Genomic DNA, 17,018 nt, shown 5'->3' on the forward strand with positions numbered 1-17,018 from the left:
TTTTAGTATTTTAGACACACAAAAATGGCCCTGAAATGCATATTTCAGCTTAATCATAGCCCCCCCCCCCCCCCCTCCCTTTCTCTTCCTTCCCATGTTTCTCAAATTAATTTTACGCTAAGACTCAAAATAAGGAGGAGAAAGAGAGAGAGAGAGAGAGAGAGAGAGGCGGGGATGGGGGGGGGGGGGGGGGGTGGTGGCGTGTGACGGTGTGGTTTCAATGTTCTTACCTCGTCGGTGCCAAACGACCCCAGTGACTGATTACACGACTGGGTTTTCAGGATAGTCAGGTGCTTGTTGCTTTTCAAGTGGCTTTTGAGGGCAGTCTTTCCATTGGAATCGTAGTTGATAACATTAACATCGTTGCACAAAGTGCACTAAGTTTTTCCCGGCAAGTTGATTTTAGCAAAAGCATCGCCAACTTTCAGTTTCACGTCTTGTGTCTTCTGGCCTTTCTCGTATTTCCAGCTCAATGATACAACTTCATCGAGCCAGTCGAATCTCCAGAGATTTTTCTTGTACTTCTGCTGGTCAATTTCCCGGGATAGAACGGTTTCGTCTCGCTTTAGCTTCCTCATCATTTTGGCAAGTGGCTCGAAGCGATGTAAAAATGGCGCCGAATCATTCTCATACGGTATGCTTTAGTGTTAATTACTAATTTTCTAGTGTTAATAACTAATTTTCAAGTGTTAATGTCTAATTTTCAGTTTTGGCTCGCTTCCTGACGGCTTACTAGTGCCAAAACTAAAAATTAGTAATTTTCACGCGTTAATTACTAATTTTCTTGTACCTCGTGACTGTGGGGGCTCAATGCGCATGCGCGACTGTTTCACCTGCCAGAGCAAAACATCCTTCGATTCGAAACTTTTCTGGTCCATAGTTCTTTAAATTAACACTAAGAGCTGAGCGCATGTGTAGATAACCGTGACATACAACTGTCTGTCCGAAAACTTGTTGAATAACGAATTCTATCGAAAGATATTTGTGAAAGTGTGCGAGTCTCGATGAAGAGATCCGTCTGCTAGTCGTCGGACCTTTTGCACATGTCCGACCGGCCGCCATTTTTCCTCTCTCGGTTCGAACATTTTCGGATTGATTGTCCTTCCCTAATACACTTTTAAGCAAATGTATGAGTGTGGTAGTGGAAACAAATATGAAGTACAGCTGTCTGCCTGACAACTTGTCGATTAAGGAATTATATTGAAAGATATCTGTGAAAGTGTGAGACCACAGCCGATCAAAAGTCCGTCTGCTACGAACAGCTTCGATTCGAAAGTTTTCGGGGTCGATTATTCTTTTCTAAGATACCCAAAACAACTTTTAGGATAGCGCTATTGTAGAAAACAGTGACATGCATCTTCCCGTCGAATAACTTGCTCGATAAGGCCTTCTGTTAAAAGATATTTTAGAAATAGTTTGAGAGTGATGTTTGCCGGACGTTGAAGCCTCTCAGTGCGGACTCTTAAAATCCGACTACTGTGACCGAAAACGAGGCAAAAATGAAAATTAGTAATTAACACTGTTAATTACTAATTTTCACGTGAAAACGATAACCCTAGGTTTTGGCACAAGTAAGCCGTCATACAAAGACACAGAGCGCGTTCCCATACGGATCGACCAGCAACAGTCTGACCGTTTTAGGAACCAACCGTTCAAGAATAGTATGGAATGGAGCGTCGCGATCAGCGGACCGGCCGAAAAACTTGGGTCTTTACCTACATATACCCCAACATTTTCTCAGCGGATTTGCACGAATCTCAAGAATGATCCCTGGAGCCTAAAAATTTACGGAATTCCGTAATTTTACGGAAGAATCCCATGTCTGTTTGGTGCAATTAAACAGGTAACCTAATGGCAAATCATTGTGTAAAACTTTCTTTACAACTTTCTTTCACAAAGTGTACATATTTGTTTTTTTTTTTTAGCAATATTGTTTTCGTGGTGCAGTACCTGTGTTTAAAAATAATAAAATACACAGCGGACATAATTTCGCTTTATTTGAATGACTTTCCACTTTACAAAGATTGGTTTAGAATTAGAGCGCAGATTTAAACCAATTTGAAAAAAACAGTTGCTTATACCTTCTACCATGCTTGGTACTTTGAACAAACTTTATGATTGTTTTTGAGGCTTTCATTGTTGCCGCCCAATGCTGCTCAGTGCAAATTAACTTTTTTGAAGGCGAAGTGTCTGCACCCAGACACATCCTTACTCTGAGGTCTCAAAGCAAACCCGCAAATTGAGGCACACCTCCCAACGCCATGCAAGATATTGCAGATTTATTGCACGATTACGTGGCTGGAGCGGATAGGGCAAGTAGCCTAATAAGTTTACAATTTAAAACGAATGCTTCTTTCATTGACAAAAGCAGTAATCATGTGTCAAAACACTGGATCGGCTTTGGAATGCGCTTGTAAATAAAAGTAGACAATGAATTTTTCTTGTGATTCCACTGACCAATCTGCTTGTAGTCTGGACAATCAAGCGTACAAAATATGGCAAAATCGTATGGGTTCACAGGTCTGCTATACACTTCAGGTTTGGGGTGTCCACAAGCTAACTTTTTTTTTACTCGAGCATGTTGGCAACGAACTGGAGAACAACATCTGACCATGTTGATCGGTGGGTGGCCCACTCCGAGGGTCAATGCGCTCCGTTAGTTGCACGAGCTGTTCCTCAGAGAGGGGGCAAGCCGTGGCAGGCACATCCTAACGACTGTCTGGCAAAGGATGGTCCTCGATTATCGATTGAAGGCTTCTCCCTTTCCAGAAGTCCTGTACTGCTGTGGATGTGCTGGCTCGTCTCTCCAGCATCCCCCTGAAGAAGAGCTGCAGGGGAGTTCTGTTGCGCTCTGTCCTCAGGGGTTGGTGGTTCTTCTGTTCCACAATCCACTGTAGGGACCGGTTCAGCCTGGGCAGAAAAACATAGTGGAGGGCCCACAAGTGAATGGGATTGTCCATGTTCAGTATCCCCAGACCACCTTCTGCCTGTGGTGTTCCCATTGCAGTAAACAGGTCATGGTAAGGGTTCACCACATCTTTCCAGACGTCGAGCCAGAGACGCTCGATCCTTTGGTTATGGTCACTGCGGCCTTGCATCGCACTGCCTCTCCCTTCTCCCCGGTGTTCATTCATGAGGGCGACGACATCCAGATTCTCGCCACCATGGTCCATGCGGACTCTTGACGGGAGTCCAAAGCGTTGGGTTCCACCCAAAAACAGATCCCGAACGGTCTCTGACCTGTTGTTTCGGTGGCATGGAGGAAGGTAGTGGCCCGGCTAAAGCCATCGATTGCCCCATGAATCACCATTTTCCACCTGCAATATAACAAACAGAGATCCGTTTCCATATGTGATTTCACCACACAAATTCTGATTAAAGAGTTATTGGGAAATAAGTACAGGTAACATGCTCAGTAAATATTAAAAAGTAATGGTCAAAGTGCTTTTTCATGACCGAGAATCAAGACCATTATTTTTAATATATATCATTGAGAAAAGGTGTGTAACCCATTTAATCCACCTTTCTTCAATTTTGCAAAGAAATAAATCAAGAAAAGCAATTGCTTTATATGACTTTTCTTCGTCATGTCCATAAGCCTTAAGGGTCTTGTAGGTCTTAAAAGGAGGATTCCACTAACTGCTGGGACTCTAAAATTTGATAAAAATAAGCAAAATTTTGGTAATGTCTGCTGGTTAATAACACATACAATTCAGTGAAATTTAATAAAAATAACTGAGAAAACCGCAATGTAAAGCTTTTACAAACTTGACCCCACTGTGACCCCAAAATGTGACAGGGATCAACCAAACTAGGGTCACGTAGGTAGATGATCAAATCCTTCAAGTGTTCAAAGTTTCAAAGCTCAAGCTTCAAAAACACCTGAGATAACATCAATGTTAAGATATTTTGATTCGAACATGACCCCCTGTGACCCCAAAACTTGACGAAGGTCAATCTTCTTCTTCTTCAGCGTTCGACGATGGCTGTGTCTAGATTCTTTGGCCCGTGATGTTGACGAAGTGGGCTGTGACGAAGGTCAATCAACCTTATGTCGTCTTCTTCTTCTTATGCGTTCGTGGGCTGAAACTCCCACGTGCACTCGTGGTTTGCACGAGTGGAATTTTACGTGTATGACCGTTTTTACCCCACCATTTAGGCAGCCATACGCCGCTTTCGGAGGAAGCATGCTGGGTATTTTCTTGTTTCTATAACCCACCGAACTCTGACATGGATTACAGGATCTTTTTCGTGCGCACTTGGTCTTGTGCTTGTGTGTACACACGGGGGTGTTCGGACACCGAGGAGAGTCTGCACACAAAGTTGACTCCGAGAAATAAATCTCCCGCCGAACGTGGGGACGAACTCACGCTGACAGCAGGCAACTGGATACAAATCTAGCGCGCTACCGACTGAGCTACATCCCCGCCCACAATCTTATGTCAAGTTGGTAGATTATCAAAACCTAGAAGTGTGCGTACTATTAACCCTTACACCGGTGCAATTCTGTAACACATGTTACATAGCCACTGGTGAATTAACAGAGAGAAACATAACAAAAAACAGTCATATAGGTTTTCGCATCAATGGGAGGTAATCGGAACCGACCAAACAGACTGAGCCAATAGCGCGACATATGTCGTGACAACCAGGTGACAGTATACGTAAAGTGTCGCGACAACCAGCCTAAGGGTTAAAGCTCTAGCTAAAAACACATCTGAGATAACATCAACGTTAAGTTTTTATTAAACGAACATGACCCCGCTGTGACCCCAAAATTTGATGAGGGTCAACGAAACTGGGGTCACTTCGTGAAATCATCAAACCCTAAAAGTGTGCAAAGTTTCAGAGGTCTAGCTGTATAAACTTCTGAGATAACAGCTCAACGTTACATTTTTTGTCCTTGGACAGACAGACAGCCTGCCCACAGCACACATAATTATTTTGATCAAGTATTATTCACTCAGCCAGTCTACCTGCACAAGCATGTGATTAATCCATGGTTGAAGAGTTCTGTGAAAATTGCGCAATTCTGCAAACTCTTTATAGCAGTTAATTTAATTTCGAATAAAATAAAGTACATAGTTGTTCTGCTAAGACGATAAGGCAAATATTTTTGCGTTCTTTTCATGTTTAAGTATCTCGGGAAAAAAAGTTCTATTTATGAAGTGAAATATAATTGACCTACAGATTACTGTCTTTTTATTTGTACAAATGCAAAATGGGAACAACTCTATTTTCTACACAAAATATGAGAGTTACTTGCCTTGAGACCTTGTGTCTGGTACAACGTAGATTTTGATTTAGAAAACAACCAAACTTATGGATCTTATATTGGATTCTGTGTGTTGAAACCTGAAATGAATAGTGTAAATGCAGTATGTATGAGCTCTTTCCTCTTTCGAATATTTGAGCATTCAGAACTTTTCAGTCACCAAGCAGTGACCACACAGTGTGGTTTCTCAACCTATGAGCTATCGAGGATTCAGACTGGTTGCTGGGTGGTTATTTGTTAGGACTAGGTAGCTTGGTATTCACCGAAAAGTATTCCCTCCTCTGCTTATTTCTCTGTTAACTTGAAGGGGTGTTTATTGTTAAAAAAAACACAAAGCAACCAAATTTAAATAACCACCCAGTAGAAATGGTAAGGTATAACCAGAATATGTTTTGTATTCCGTGGGGAAATCATCAATGGACCAGTCTTTCATTACATATCCAGAAAATGACAAAATAAAAAGAAAAGAAAAGAAAATACTTGCACACGACTCACCTTCGTTACCCACCTACCCCTTAGAAGACGCCCTTCCTTTTACGATCCCAAACAAGACATTTTCAAGACCCTGTTTCATAGCTGCCAACCCCTGTGAAGCCCAAAGAGTAGCATTTTGGAACTTTCACCCAATGTCAGAGTTGCAATTGGTGTTTATAAGCATAGCACTCGCATAATCTTAAATTTGAATCGCAAGCCCGCATTTAAAATGCCATCAAAAACGTTTGTAAGATTCTGAGAGCTCTACGACATTACAACCGTCTAAACATAGTTCAATGTCACACGCTTTCCTTCTTTGCCACTACTAAAGCAAACGTATGCAAGATTGTATGTTACACGCTTTAGGAGCATGGCAAGAACGGATTCAAACTCAAAATCGTCACTCCAAAAAAACATAAAATGCACACACGACTTTTATTTCTCCTGCTGTTATCGTTTCTTCTCTTTACAGATTCTTCAACGCTCAGAATACTGAAAACGGCACCCCAGACGACAGTACTGTTTCCATACGCGAATTTAAGTTCCCTTGGAAAGTGGTTCGCTCAGGAGGCCTGTTTGTCTGACACTATAAGGACAGAGTTCTGAACATAGATGACAAAGATTCCGGAATGAACAAACATTTTGCGGATGCAGACACAGAAAGACGTCATGAAGAATGAGATGCTTCAAAAGATACAGACTGTGACGATGACTGTGACGTCATTCCCATATAACGAGACGTCATTCACAGTTGTTCGGCCACTTCCGTCAAAAAGTAGATTTAGACAATCAACGTAATCTCGTGTGGAAGAAAACGTCTGTCACACAACCAAGTCGGAATAGCAGGTATTATTACCTATACACGCAAAGTCTGTCGAATTCTTCGGCAAAAATCGTTGAAAATGATTTGCCCGCATCGGCGTGGAACTTGCACCATAATCTTCACCACCCTTACGTTTCCCCGTTTTTATCCTGTCTCCCTCCAGTTTCCACTTCTAACACCGTCACTGTGCACAGCTTACAACTTAACAAGTGCATTGCATATATATTCTAATCAAATTCACAATTGGCGCATAGAGTCACCGGAAATGCGAATGCTTGCAATAAAATTCACGATTTGCTAAGCAAGTCACGTGGACAATATCGAGTCATAACGGAGTGGTTCCCAGCCATCGGTACTCGACTAGTTATGCAATGTTCATTGTTGATTGTCAAGCAATAAGTGAACATTTTGCACGCTTGTCATTTTTTATTTTTATTTTAGCGTAGCAGCTCAGGGCTTAGAGTAGCAGCGTAGCAATTCCTGCAAAATCGGAGCATGCTGCGCCAAAATCGTAGCAATTGGCAGGTATGCTGTTCTCTAAGATATTCTGCTCATAACCTCTGTAAGTTTACCCCCATTATAAGACCTTATTATCTCAGGGTTATGTAGGTCTTAAAAGAAAGATTCCAGCGTCATAAAATAATGTTTAAGAGAATTCCTTATGCCACCTGTATCAATCCACTCAAATTCCATGTTCAAACTGGCACAACCCCTAACATCCTCCCCACCACCGGACACACTCAACATGCACCAAATTTTTAAAAAGGATTTTTTTGTGCCCAGTGTATGTATTTGTAGCTGTACTCACGATATCAACTTGTGGTATCCGTCTAGATGCCAGAGAGCGTTTGGTCCTGATACTTGGTACAGACGACGTCTCGTGGGCCTCAACGCCAAAGCTCTGACAGCTACTCCACCAGGATCAACCCGCTGGATGGCTCCCCGTACTCTGTGCCTTTGTGGAGCGTGTAAGAATACAACTTATTACACTAACGTGACATACCACTCATGTCATAACAATACCATTCACTCTACAATACATGTGTAAAGAGGTCTTGTCTGACAAGGACCTGATTTTTCACTGCCTCCAATACCGAAACAAGCGTCCTTCTTTGAACACTCGGAAGAATTTTAAGAACGTAAACACCACACCAGTGACATTTCCTTGCTTTGACATTAAAGATTACACGAGGCATTCGGAGAGATCCAGGTTCAATTTTTAAGCTTCTTCAATCTGGGCGCTTCGACAAAGGGACATTTACAGCAATGAACATGCAACAGTATGTACAGGGTCCCCACTGGTTTTTAGAAACAAAATTCCATGACTTTTCCATGAGCCTCAATAACATTTTCCATGACTAGATCCACAGGTCGCCATTTCCGAACACGCAAACTTTTTACATCTTGTCACTGCCAGTTTTGACACTGGCTTGCTTTGCACTGAATTTGAGTCAGTTTCTACGCAGTGTCTCTTTGACAAGCAAGTCAAGCATTTGCTACGCAGTCAGATTATCGGTAATGTTTGCTGGTCCTGTCATTTCACTAAACTGGACCAGCCACTGTTTGTATCCATCTGCACTTTCGTAAATTCCGTTTCATAACCGTCACTAACACTGTGACTTGACGAACTGTCATTTTTTTCACCGCGATACACAGTTCATTGCGAAGATCTTCCTTGGTAATTCGTTCCAATTCCGCATACTTTTTGTTGTCAAGAAACAACTCGAAAGAAAGCTGGCGTGCTAAAGGTTAATTTTTTTTCTTTCTTATTTATGTTAAATTCCATGACTTGAATTGAAATTCCATGACTTGAATTGAAATTCCATGACTTTCCAGGCCTGGAAAATTAAAAATCAAATTCCATGACTTTCCATGACCTGTACGAACCCTGTATGTAGGATAAACAGAATACTACATGGCTTCCTGTTTGATACCAGTTTTACACTAGTGTTTTGAAATATTGTTCGCAGTTTAATATTTAAAAGCACAACTTGTGTAAAACTGGTATTTCATAGGAAACCATATAGTATTCTCTATGTGGACAACAATGTCACAGGCTTACCCACTAAAGTTCTTTAGGAGCTTCTGACATATTTGCCTTAAAAACAACATGCAAAATAACTTGTGGAATCCAAAAGCACCATGCCGCATTAGTGGCCCAATTAGAGCTGCAGACTATTACGCTTTCGATGTAGCATGCTACTTGTAAAACAGAAAATGCTACTTCGTTATACAGACACTCTACAATGTTCATTTGTTCCTGCTGCTGTTTTCTTGTCTGAACACAGTTATTGCAACATTTGTGTCTTGACATATAAACATGTAGGTGCAGTGGATTATAAGATGATGCAATACTTAAAAGATAAACACCATTTGCTACACTATAAATTCAAGATTGCTACACATGAAGCTTCATAGGGGCTGACAGCTCTGCATCATACACCAGCACATAAATCTTACTGACTGAGTTGATGTGTATTTACACATTGCACACCTCCCACATTGAAGTAAACAATTGAATATCTTCAGTTAATCGAAGTACACTTAAAGATGAAGTTCTCTCCATAGGAATACTGTGCATCACCCTTGCATGTAAGTGAACTCAAAGTACTATGTGAACAGAACAGAACCAATTCTGGTCTGTTTGCAACCGCATGAACGCAGGAAAGAGATCATTGTCAGATTGAATTACAATTAACATTGACACGCTTCCATTTGAAACTTTTCAGTTGTCATTGTGGATTGACGCCCCGGGCCCCAGATCCTGCGTTTAACTTTATCCTCGACGAACAAAACAACAGGCACCAATTGGGTGGCCGCCTCACCTGTGATTGTGTTGACCAGGTTGGCAACCGAGCCAGACAGGGTAGAATTGCTGGTACCGGTTGTCATCGATCCCGATGTTGAGGCGATGGCCTCACGATCACCCGAAACAGCTTCTTGCAGACGTTGGTTGTCTTTCTGGAGCGAGACAATGGCCACTTGGCAGGTCTCTTGCCGCTCCCCCAGCCTGCGTAGTTCTGCCAATACCGCGGCCAAAGCAGTGGCGCTTTCTTCCCCTCCTGCTGTGGCTGACTCAAACCCACCGGGTTGTCGCTGCGAGGCTGTCTGGTTGCTGGCCCTCGGCCGACCTGCAGCGGCTCGGGTCACTTCGGCTACCCGCCTTGACGCTGCCCTCCTGGGAGGCATATTCCTGTGCATAAAAAACAGGATATGTGAACACAGCCTTATTTGTCAGATTACTGAGAATTACACATAAGCCTTGAACTTGTCTGCTGCTCCTTGCAGGAGTTAACAACTCCTTCACTGTTCAGCCTGTAAAAGGTGTTTAATATCCCATACTTCTGAAGTTGTCACCAGATTTTGGGAGTCTGAAATACAAACCAAAGAAATTGATTAAAATCTGGCCCAAAGTACTTCAAACCAATTGTGTTTTCTGTGTCAAACTCAAATCCTGGCACCCAGTACCCCCACCAAACGAGTTTGGAATCTCTGAGGCTCAATACATTTATGACAAACAGAACACCAACAGGAAATTACATCATGGTTCTCTGAACTGTCACACACCAACATAATACCTGGCTAACAAATCCACATACTAATGTTGGAATCTCTGAGGCCCTATAGCTTAATTTGACAAAAAGAACAACAGCGAACCATGTTTTCTGATTCTCTGAAAAATCAGCCCCACCATGAAATATTACCTAGCCCACGGTACATGTACTTTAACCAAAATAGTGTTTGTAATCTGTGAGGCACCAGCCAACACAAGTTGCTCTTCACCCTGTACATAAACGACTTGCCTAGCCAAGTCACCAGCTCTGTGAAGTTGTTTGCTGACGACACCAAGCTATATACACGTACTGACGTGCCCTCAGGACCTGTTGTCATGCAGGAAGATCTGGACAAGCTACAAGAGTGGTCTGACAACTGGCTCCTCAAGTTCCACCCAAAGAAGTGTAGTGTCCTTAAGCTAGGCAAACAACACACAGAGACCAGCTATCACATGAAAGGGAGATCCGAAAGTGGTGAGGAGGTTAGCATCACTCTAGAAGAAAGCGAAACGGAGAAAGACCTTGGTGTACTTGTAGACAATCGCCTGAGTTTCAAGGGACATGTTGCACAAGCAACTGCGAAGGCAAACAAAACCTTAGGCATCATCAGGAGATCGTTTGAGCATCTGGATAGGGAGGTGTTTGTACAACTCTACAAGAGTCTTGTCAGGCCAATCCTTGAATATGGGCATTCAGTATGGCAACCACAGCAGAAACTGCTGTGCAAGGAAATAGAGGACGTACAGAGAAGGGCTACCAAACTGATATCGGCTCTCAGTGAGAAAACTTACCCAGAACGACTTGCTGTACTCAAACTACCGAGTCTCGAACACAGGCGTCTCCGAGGTGACATGATCGACCTCTACAAGTATATGCATGGGATCTACGACACAGGCAACCCGAATTTCCAGCTGACCGAAACCAAGGACACTAGGGGAAACAGCCTCAAGTTGTACAAACCATTTTGTAGGCTGAACGTTCGGAGCTGCTTCTTCGCAGAAAGGGTGATTCCTCACTGGAACAGTCTGCCAGAAACAGTTGTGACAGCACCATCAGTGAACAGTTTCAAAGGAAGGCTGGACAATTTCTGGGCAGACAGACCAGAGAAATTCTCGCCAACGTGCTACCAATAACCGCCCGCGCATGCCACCAACAAAAGTGTTATTGGAGTACTATTCGACAGGATCGATGAACAGGCCTAAGGCCTTAAACATCGCAAGTTCAAGTTCAAGTTCAAGTTCAAGTACCTCCACATGAAATATTACCTAGCCCACAGTACCACAATCAAAATAAATTTGGAATCTCCTAGGCAAAATAACAGGTGATTGACAAAACAGTACTTCCACAGGAACCAATATTTCCTGATTCACTGAAATGACAAACACCCGAGGTAATTGACATACAGTACCCCCACAGGAACAAATATTCTGATTCTCTGAATTGACAAACGCTCACATGAAAAGGCATCGTAACACCAACATGTTCATCAGAATCTCACCTGAAAATTATTTCCAAGTACTCTGGAAAAACACTGATCCATACTATCCACCAACACAGAAACATACTGTTGAAACATGTCACGATATCTTGATTTGACAGAACACTCAACAATCATGTTGATCGCAGAACCATTCCACCTTGAACTGGTTTTTAGACAAGGGACATCATCCACAACGAGCCTGTCATAAACTCGAGTTACTTCCCATCTACCGATCTGGTTGACCCCATTTAGAGCCGTCGATTTATAATGCCACCCACCCGCATCAAACAAGAAAGAAAATGTAAACAATTTGAAGATTCCCTGTTCCTATACCCGTGCTTTGTAAGCTGATCAGTCAAAACGCACAATGCAACCTGACCCGGCTACAACATTATTTAATCACACAAAAACCGACTGTGTTTATCGCCTGACGAAGGGACTTGTACAACCTGGCCTGTCCTGACGTTGCTTGATCTTCTTGATCTTGATATGTTACGCCAACAGGTCCCAAGCTTGGGAATATACGTTTGCTAGATGCACACCATCACCCAGGAAATGACGCTGCAAATTCAGGTAACGTAAACTGTTTTCCAGCGGAAAACATAAAATCATGGTCCCAAAATACAACTCTAGGGGAGTCCACAGTGCCCTGCCGAAGCAACGCATTGACCTCCATAGCTGCGGCGTTGTATGATGGATCGAAACACACACACAGACAGACAGACACACACACACACCACGACCCTCGTCTCGATTCCCCCCTCTACGTTAAAATATTTAGTCAAAACTTGACTAAATATAAAAACGGTATTACTTAACTTTAAAATCAGAATCTGTGACTGTGAAACATTGGTCCATTTCTCAGTTGTTTTTCAACAGTTTAAAATTCCTTTTTGAAGCTTTACTATTCTAATATTCAGCACAAAAGAGTTACCTGAAGTACTGTCCCCTGTCCTTTCAGACGAGCTTGTATCATTAAGGACCCAGTAAGCTTGTTGGAAGCAGTAATTGGTTCCACCAACGCATCCAACTCTTGATCAGATATCCTGGAATACACCATGCGTTGTACTTACAAGTAGCATTCCATTTTCCCTGAAAATTGCCAAACACTTTTATTACTTGCGTTGTATCGATAAACGAAGCACAAGTAAGAAACAATAATAAAAGCAAAGAAAATAGCAACACGATATGCAAACATCTAACAAAGCCGAGCAAGCAGAATGACAGGTTTAATGAAAAACAAAGAGGTACCGATTCGGAAACAAGATCGCGATTCTTTCCTTCGCTGCACGACGCAAATCTTCTGTGACCTTTGACCAAACGTAGCTTCCACATTCGATCACCGTGCTCAGCTTAATATTTACAACAGAAAGCCGAGGGGGTGGAATACCGAGATGAACCTACAGAAATGTGCATCCTCAAACCTGACATATTCATCCCAACATTTAATGAACTCCAAAACACAGAAAGTTGCTTTTACACGCCATCTTTGATTGCCACTGCCAGTGGTTATCAAACCGGGACCCGGTACCCGTGTTTCAAAGATCACGCATTGTTTCTTCCATTAAGTCACAAATGAACAAGCAAACAAAACGTTGCTTACCTTCTTAAAACTTCTTCTGGCTCATTACCAGACTGCAACAAATAATTGACGCAATGGCGGGTCTGATCCAGTGGCGTCACCGGAAGTAGTATCTCCACGAGATTGTCGCTTTGCATGTCGTACATTTTCCGATTCAAGTTCTAATTTATTTCACCTGCATTTATTAAATGCAGCTGCATTTAAAAATAAATACAGCTGTATTTAAAAATAATTACACCTGTATCTAAAAGTAATTACAGGTGTATTTATTTTTAAATACAGCTGTATTTACTATTAAATACAGGTGTAATTATTTTTAAATACAGCTGTATTTATTTTTAAATGCAGCTGTATTTAAAAATAATTACACCTGTATTTAATAATAAATACAGCTGTATATATTTTTAAATACAGGTGTAATTATTTTTAAATACAGCTGTATTTATGATTAAATACAGCTGTATTTATCATTAAATACAGCTGTATTTATTTTAAATTACAGCTGTAATAGTTATGAGCCAAACGGCTTTCCATAGGGAAGCCGTCTGCTCGCGTCACACAGCGCGAGTCTTCAAACAAGATGGCGGACTTCGATTCAGTTGTATTCCTCGCAATTTCACCAAGTTATTGATTTATCAAGGCCCGGTCCGACCTGCGTTATGCAGGTGGCCACACTTGCGTTACGCCTTAGGAATCTCTTATGCAGCGCTTTGTGCAAAGGCTTATAATAAAATCAACAACCACCTATGCGTTTGAATAATGTATTCATGATAAAAGATTAATTTTTCCTTTCACAAATCCCGTGACACTAACACGGCTGTGTGCTGAACGACCAGCTATATTCGGTTTCGATCCTAGTTGTACACGTTCAAGGAAGCACTGACTGATCACTGAAATTAGTTTTCAAGGCAAGCAGTAACATGAAAATAAATATGCGTCGCTCAAAAAAAATGCCTTAAATGATCCCACTCTCTCTGTCTCTGTCTCTCTCACCCTGTATGTGCGTGTGTGTGTGTGTGTGTGTGTGTGTGTGTGTGTGTGCGCGCGTGCGCGCGCGTGCGTGCGTGCGTGCGTGCGTGCGTGCGTGCGTGCGTGCGTGCGTGCGTGCGAGCGTGCGTGTGTGTGTGGTGTGTCTATATCACGTAAAGGTGATATTTCAACCTGAACATAGCTGAAAAACCATAACTAGACTAATGTTTTGTACGCTTCCGATCCAAATACCCCCCCCCCCCCCCCCAAAAGGGGAAAAAAAAACAATCGGAAAAAAACCCAAAAACAACAACAAAACCCCATACACACGTTAAACATTTACAAAAGATAAACATTAAAGTAAAAGGCAGAAAAAACTATTCACAGGACTTTATACACGTTAAAGGCTTTTCTTGAATTCTTACGTAATGATCAAAATTGGGAATGTACAGAACATGTTTTTATAAAAATGTAAATTGGTACCCCTTGACTGCCTTATGACGGGTATACCCGTCATGTGCCTGTGCAGCCGCAGCGCCTACGTGACGGGTAAACCCGTCATCTCAGTTCAGGAATTTTCCAGAAATGCTACGTCACTGCTGACACACAAATACCAGCCAATGGCTTGGTAGGATACCTCATTTTCACGAATAAACATGAATGGTGACGCGGTTTTGCGTCTGAAGGCTATTTTCGGCCTTGGCGGCAGGGAAGGGGAGAGAAAGCTCGACTCGTCAAAATGGCTAACGGTGACAGTCGAACGGGCCCTAGTAGGGAAAAACAAAGACAGACTGACGCTACAGGCGGTGCAAATGATTATGGATACTGACAGGGGAAGGGGGAGATCTTCTTTTGGACGATTACGTTGGAAACAGGTGGATGACAGTGATTATGATCCTTTCTTCAAGCAAGCAAAACAGCCACCTGTGTTTGATCCACAGGCACCGGAAGATGCGCCGGACCTATTTTTCAAAAGTTTAGATTTGAACATCATTATAAGCCAAACTAATTATTATTTCCATGTTTAGACACTAAAAACAGATTCTTGTTTCAATTTCCTTTAAAAATAACATAGGTTTTACTTACCTACCTACTGCCAGTTTGGAGCTAGAATTTTTTGTGAATTATTACACCCCGAACTCCAAAATTCCCTGGCAATCAGGAATGCACATAAGTAAGTTTTGATTGGCAGCGAAAGGGATGTGAACGTGTTATTAAATTGAGTTTTGATAATGATGAAACAATGATGCTGTATGGACAGATATGATCAATATGAAAATAATCAGAACGAAGTCTTCCATCCATCACTGTGACTTTTCGTAATTTGACATTAAATGTAATGAGAGGTGTTTTTTGAAAGTATTGAGACTTGTTGGGACATAAACTGTTTCCGGGAGAGAATTCCACAAAGAGAGAGAGAGAGAGAGAGAGAGAGAGAGAGAGAGAGAGAGAGAGAGAGAGAGAGAGAGAGGGAGAGAGAGAGAGAGAGAGAGAGAGAGAGATTCTTCTTTCTGTAGATACTCACAGTGACAGATGACGTTTTTCTATCGCCTGTCCCCTGCACGCCCCCACAAGTCATGTCAGAACAACTTCCTACTCACTACTGCGTCGCGAGAAATAACGCTCAACAGTGGGTGTGAATCAAAACTACATGCAAATAGATGTGTATGCATATTGACGTTGCAGTTCCGGGGGAAACGATGCACATTCAAGTTATTTATTTATTTGCAAGTTTGTATTCAAAGGCGTATTTGCCGTTATCTGACAAGGCACAGCTCTAAAAATGGTTACGAACGAATTTACGGTACTTCAAAGAAAGATAACAATAACAACCAGCTTTCCAATGCGACTTGCATTTTGACGCGTATGCTTCAAAATACCAAACAGGCGGAGAACTTTATCTAGTCAAACACAAATCTACAGGAAGATGTCAGTCGTCACATGGTAGCATTTCAAATCCACCTCTTAGATATTTGGAAGCGTTGCTTTCTTGCAAACTATAGACAGTTATAAGGAGCAAATGACACAGAGCTAAATAGGCCTACCAAAAGTCCGGAAGCAAGTTAACTATTTTTGTATCGATTTTTCTTTAAAGCGATCCAAATGTACTGCTTTACGTCTTCCGATGTGCATGACTTATGGCACCACCCTAATTATCTAATTATTATTGGTCATGTCTCTTCACTGCAAAGACCAGGTCGAACTAGTCGTGAATGTCAATAATTGAACATTTCATAAACTAGCCTTTCTAGTTCTTTTTTTAAAATTCTAGAATTTGGAACGTGAGCAGTCTATCTGTTTGGGATTTTGTTCAATGTTTTTGGGTGTGAATGTTCCCCTGATTATGTAACAAAGAGAATATTAACGTTGCTCAAATCGACATCAGTGACTGCATGGCGTTTTCAAATGCGTGTTCTTTTTCTTGCGCGTGGGTGTTCAACAGACAACTAAGACAAGCATCTTTCCGAACGAATCAGAGTCAAAAGTAACAAAACAACGAAGCATGTAAAATTACCTTCAGTAGTACGAAATCTGGCACTTGGAAGATCCTTTACCGTCCTCGGCTCTACCGCAACTGAAAAACAAATGTCCCGTTGCTGTTTTGGCCTCGAACTAGACTTTATTTTTAGATACTTACGCGCAGCAAGTTTTGGTTTGCTGCATTTCGTAGAAAGACGCTCAGTTATTGTACCCTGCCGATCAGGTTTCCTCCCTGTGAACTGGAAACAGGACAGAGAGAGAGAGAGGGGGGGGGGGGGGGGGAGGAGAGAGAGAGAGACACAGAAAGAGAGAGAGAGAGAGAGACAGACAGACAGACAGACAGACAGAGACAGACTGAGACAGACTGAGACAGAGACAGA

At 42.1% G+C, this 17,018-nt stretch overlaps 3 protein-coding genes across 6 annotated transcripts in view; 1 reads left to right on the forward strand and 2 right to left on the reverse strand.

Moving 5' to 3' along the window:
* The window catches only part of LOC138978600 (ribonuclease D-like), a 40,055-nt gene extending 23,285 nt beyond the window's left edge, over positions 1-16,770 (reverse strand). Inside the window, exon 1 of the mRNA XM_070351364.1 lies at positions 16,673-16,770. The gene's annotated coding sequence lies outside the window, so the exon portion shown is untranslated. The remainder of the gene's footprint in view (positions 1-16,672) is intronic.
* On the reverse strand, positions 668-13,433 carry LOC138978599 (uncharacterized). 4 transcript variants are annotated; one of them, XM_070351359.1, is made up of 5 exons: positions 13,210-13,433; positions 12,541-12,698; positions 9,398-9,765; positions 7,381-7,527; positions 668-3,317 (listed from the first exon to the last, which is right to left on the reverse strand). In XM_070351359.1, the coding sequence occupies exon 5, from the start codon at positions 3,171-3,173 to the stop codon at positions 2,709-2,711; it is 465 nt and encodes a 154-aa protein (XP_070207460.1). In that variant the 5' UTR covers positions 3,174-3,317; positions 7,381-7,527; positions 9,398-9,765; positions 12,541-12,698; positions 13,210-13,433; the 3' UTR covers positions 668-2,708. The 4 variants fall into 4 exon arrangements, with proteins under 4 accessions (XP_070207460.1, XP_070207464.1, XP_070207461.1 ...); XM_070351363.1 differs by having other exon boundaries at positions 12,541-13,433; XM_070351360.1 differs by lacking the exons at positions 12,541-12,698; positions 13,210-13,433 and having other exon boundaries at positions 9,398-10,333.
* LOC138977842 (uncharacterized) lies at positions 10,462-11,259 on the forward strand. The gene has a single exon (XM_070350450.1). It carries the CDS (start codon positions 10,462-10,464, stop codon positions 11,257-11,259), a length of 798 nt encoding a protein of 265 aa, XP_070206551.1.
* Positions 16,771-17,018: the final 248 nt, after the last annotated feature.

This window comes from Littorina saxatilis, linkage group LG10, assembly GCF_037325665.1.
Source record: "Littorina saxatilis isolate snail1 linkage group LG10, US_GU_Lsax_2.0, whole genome shotgun sequence".
In the NCBI taxonomy this organism is placed as follows: Eukaryota; Metazoa; Mollusca; class Gastropoda; order Littorinimorpha; family Littorinidae; genus Littorina; species Littorina saxatilis.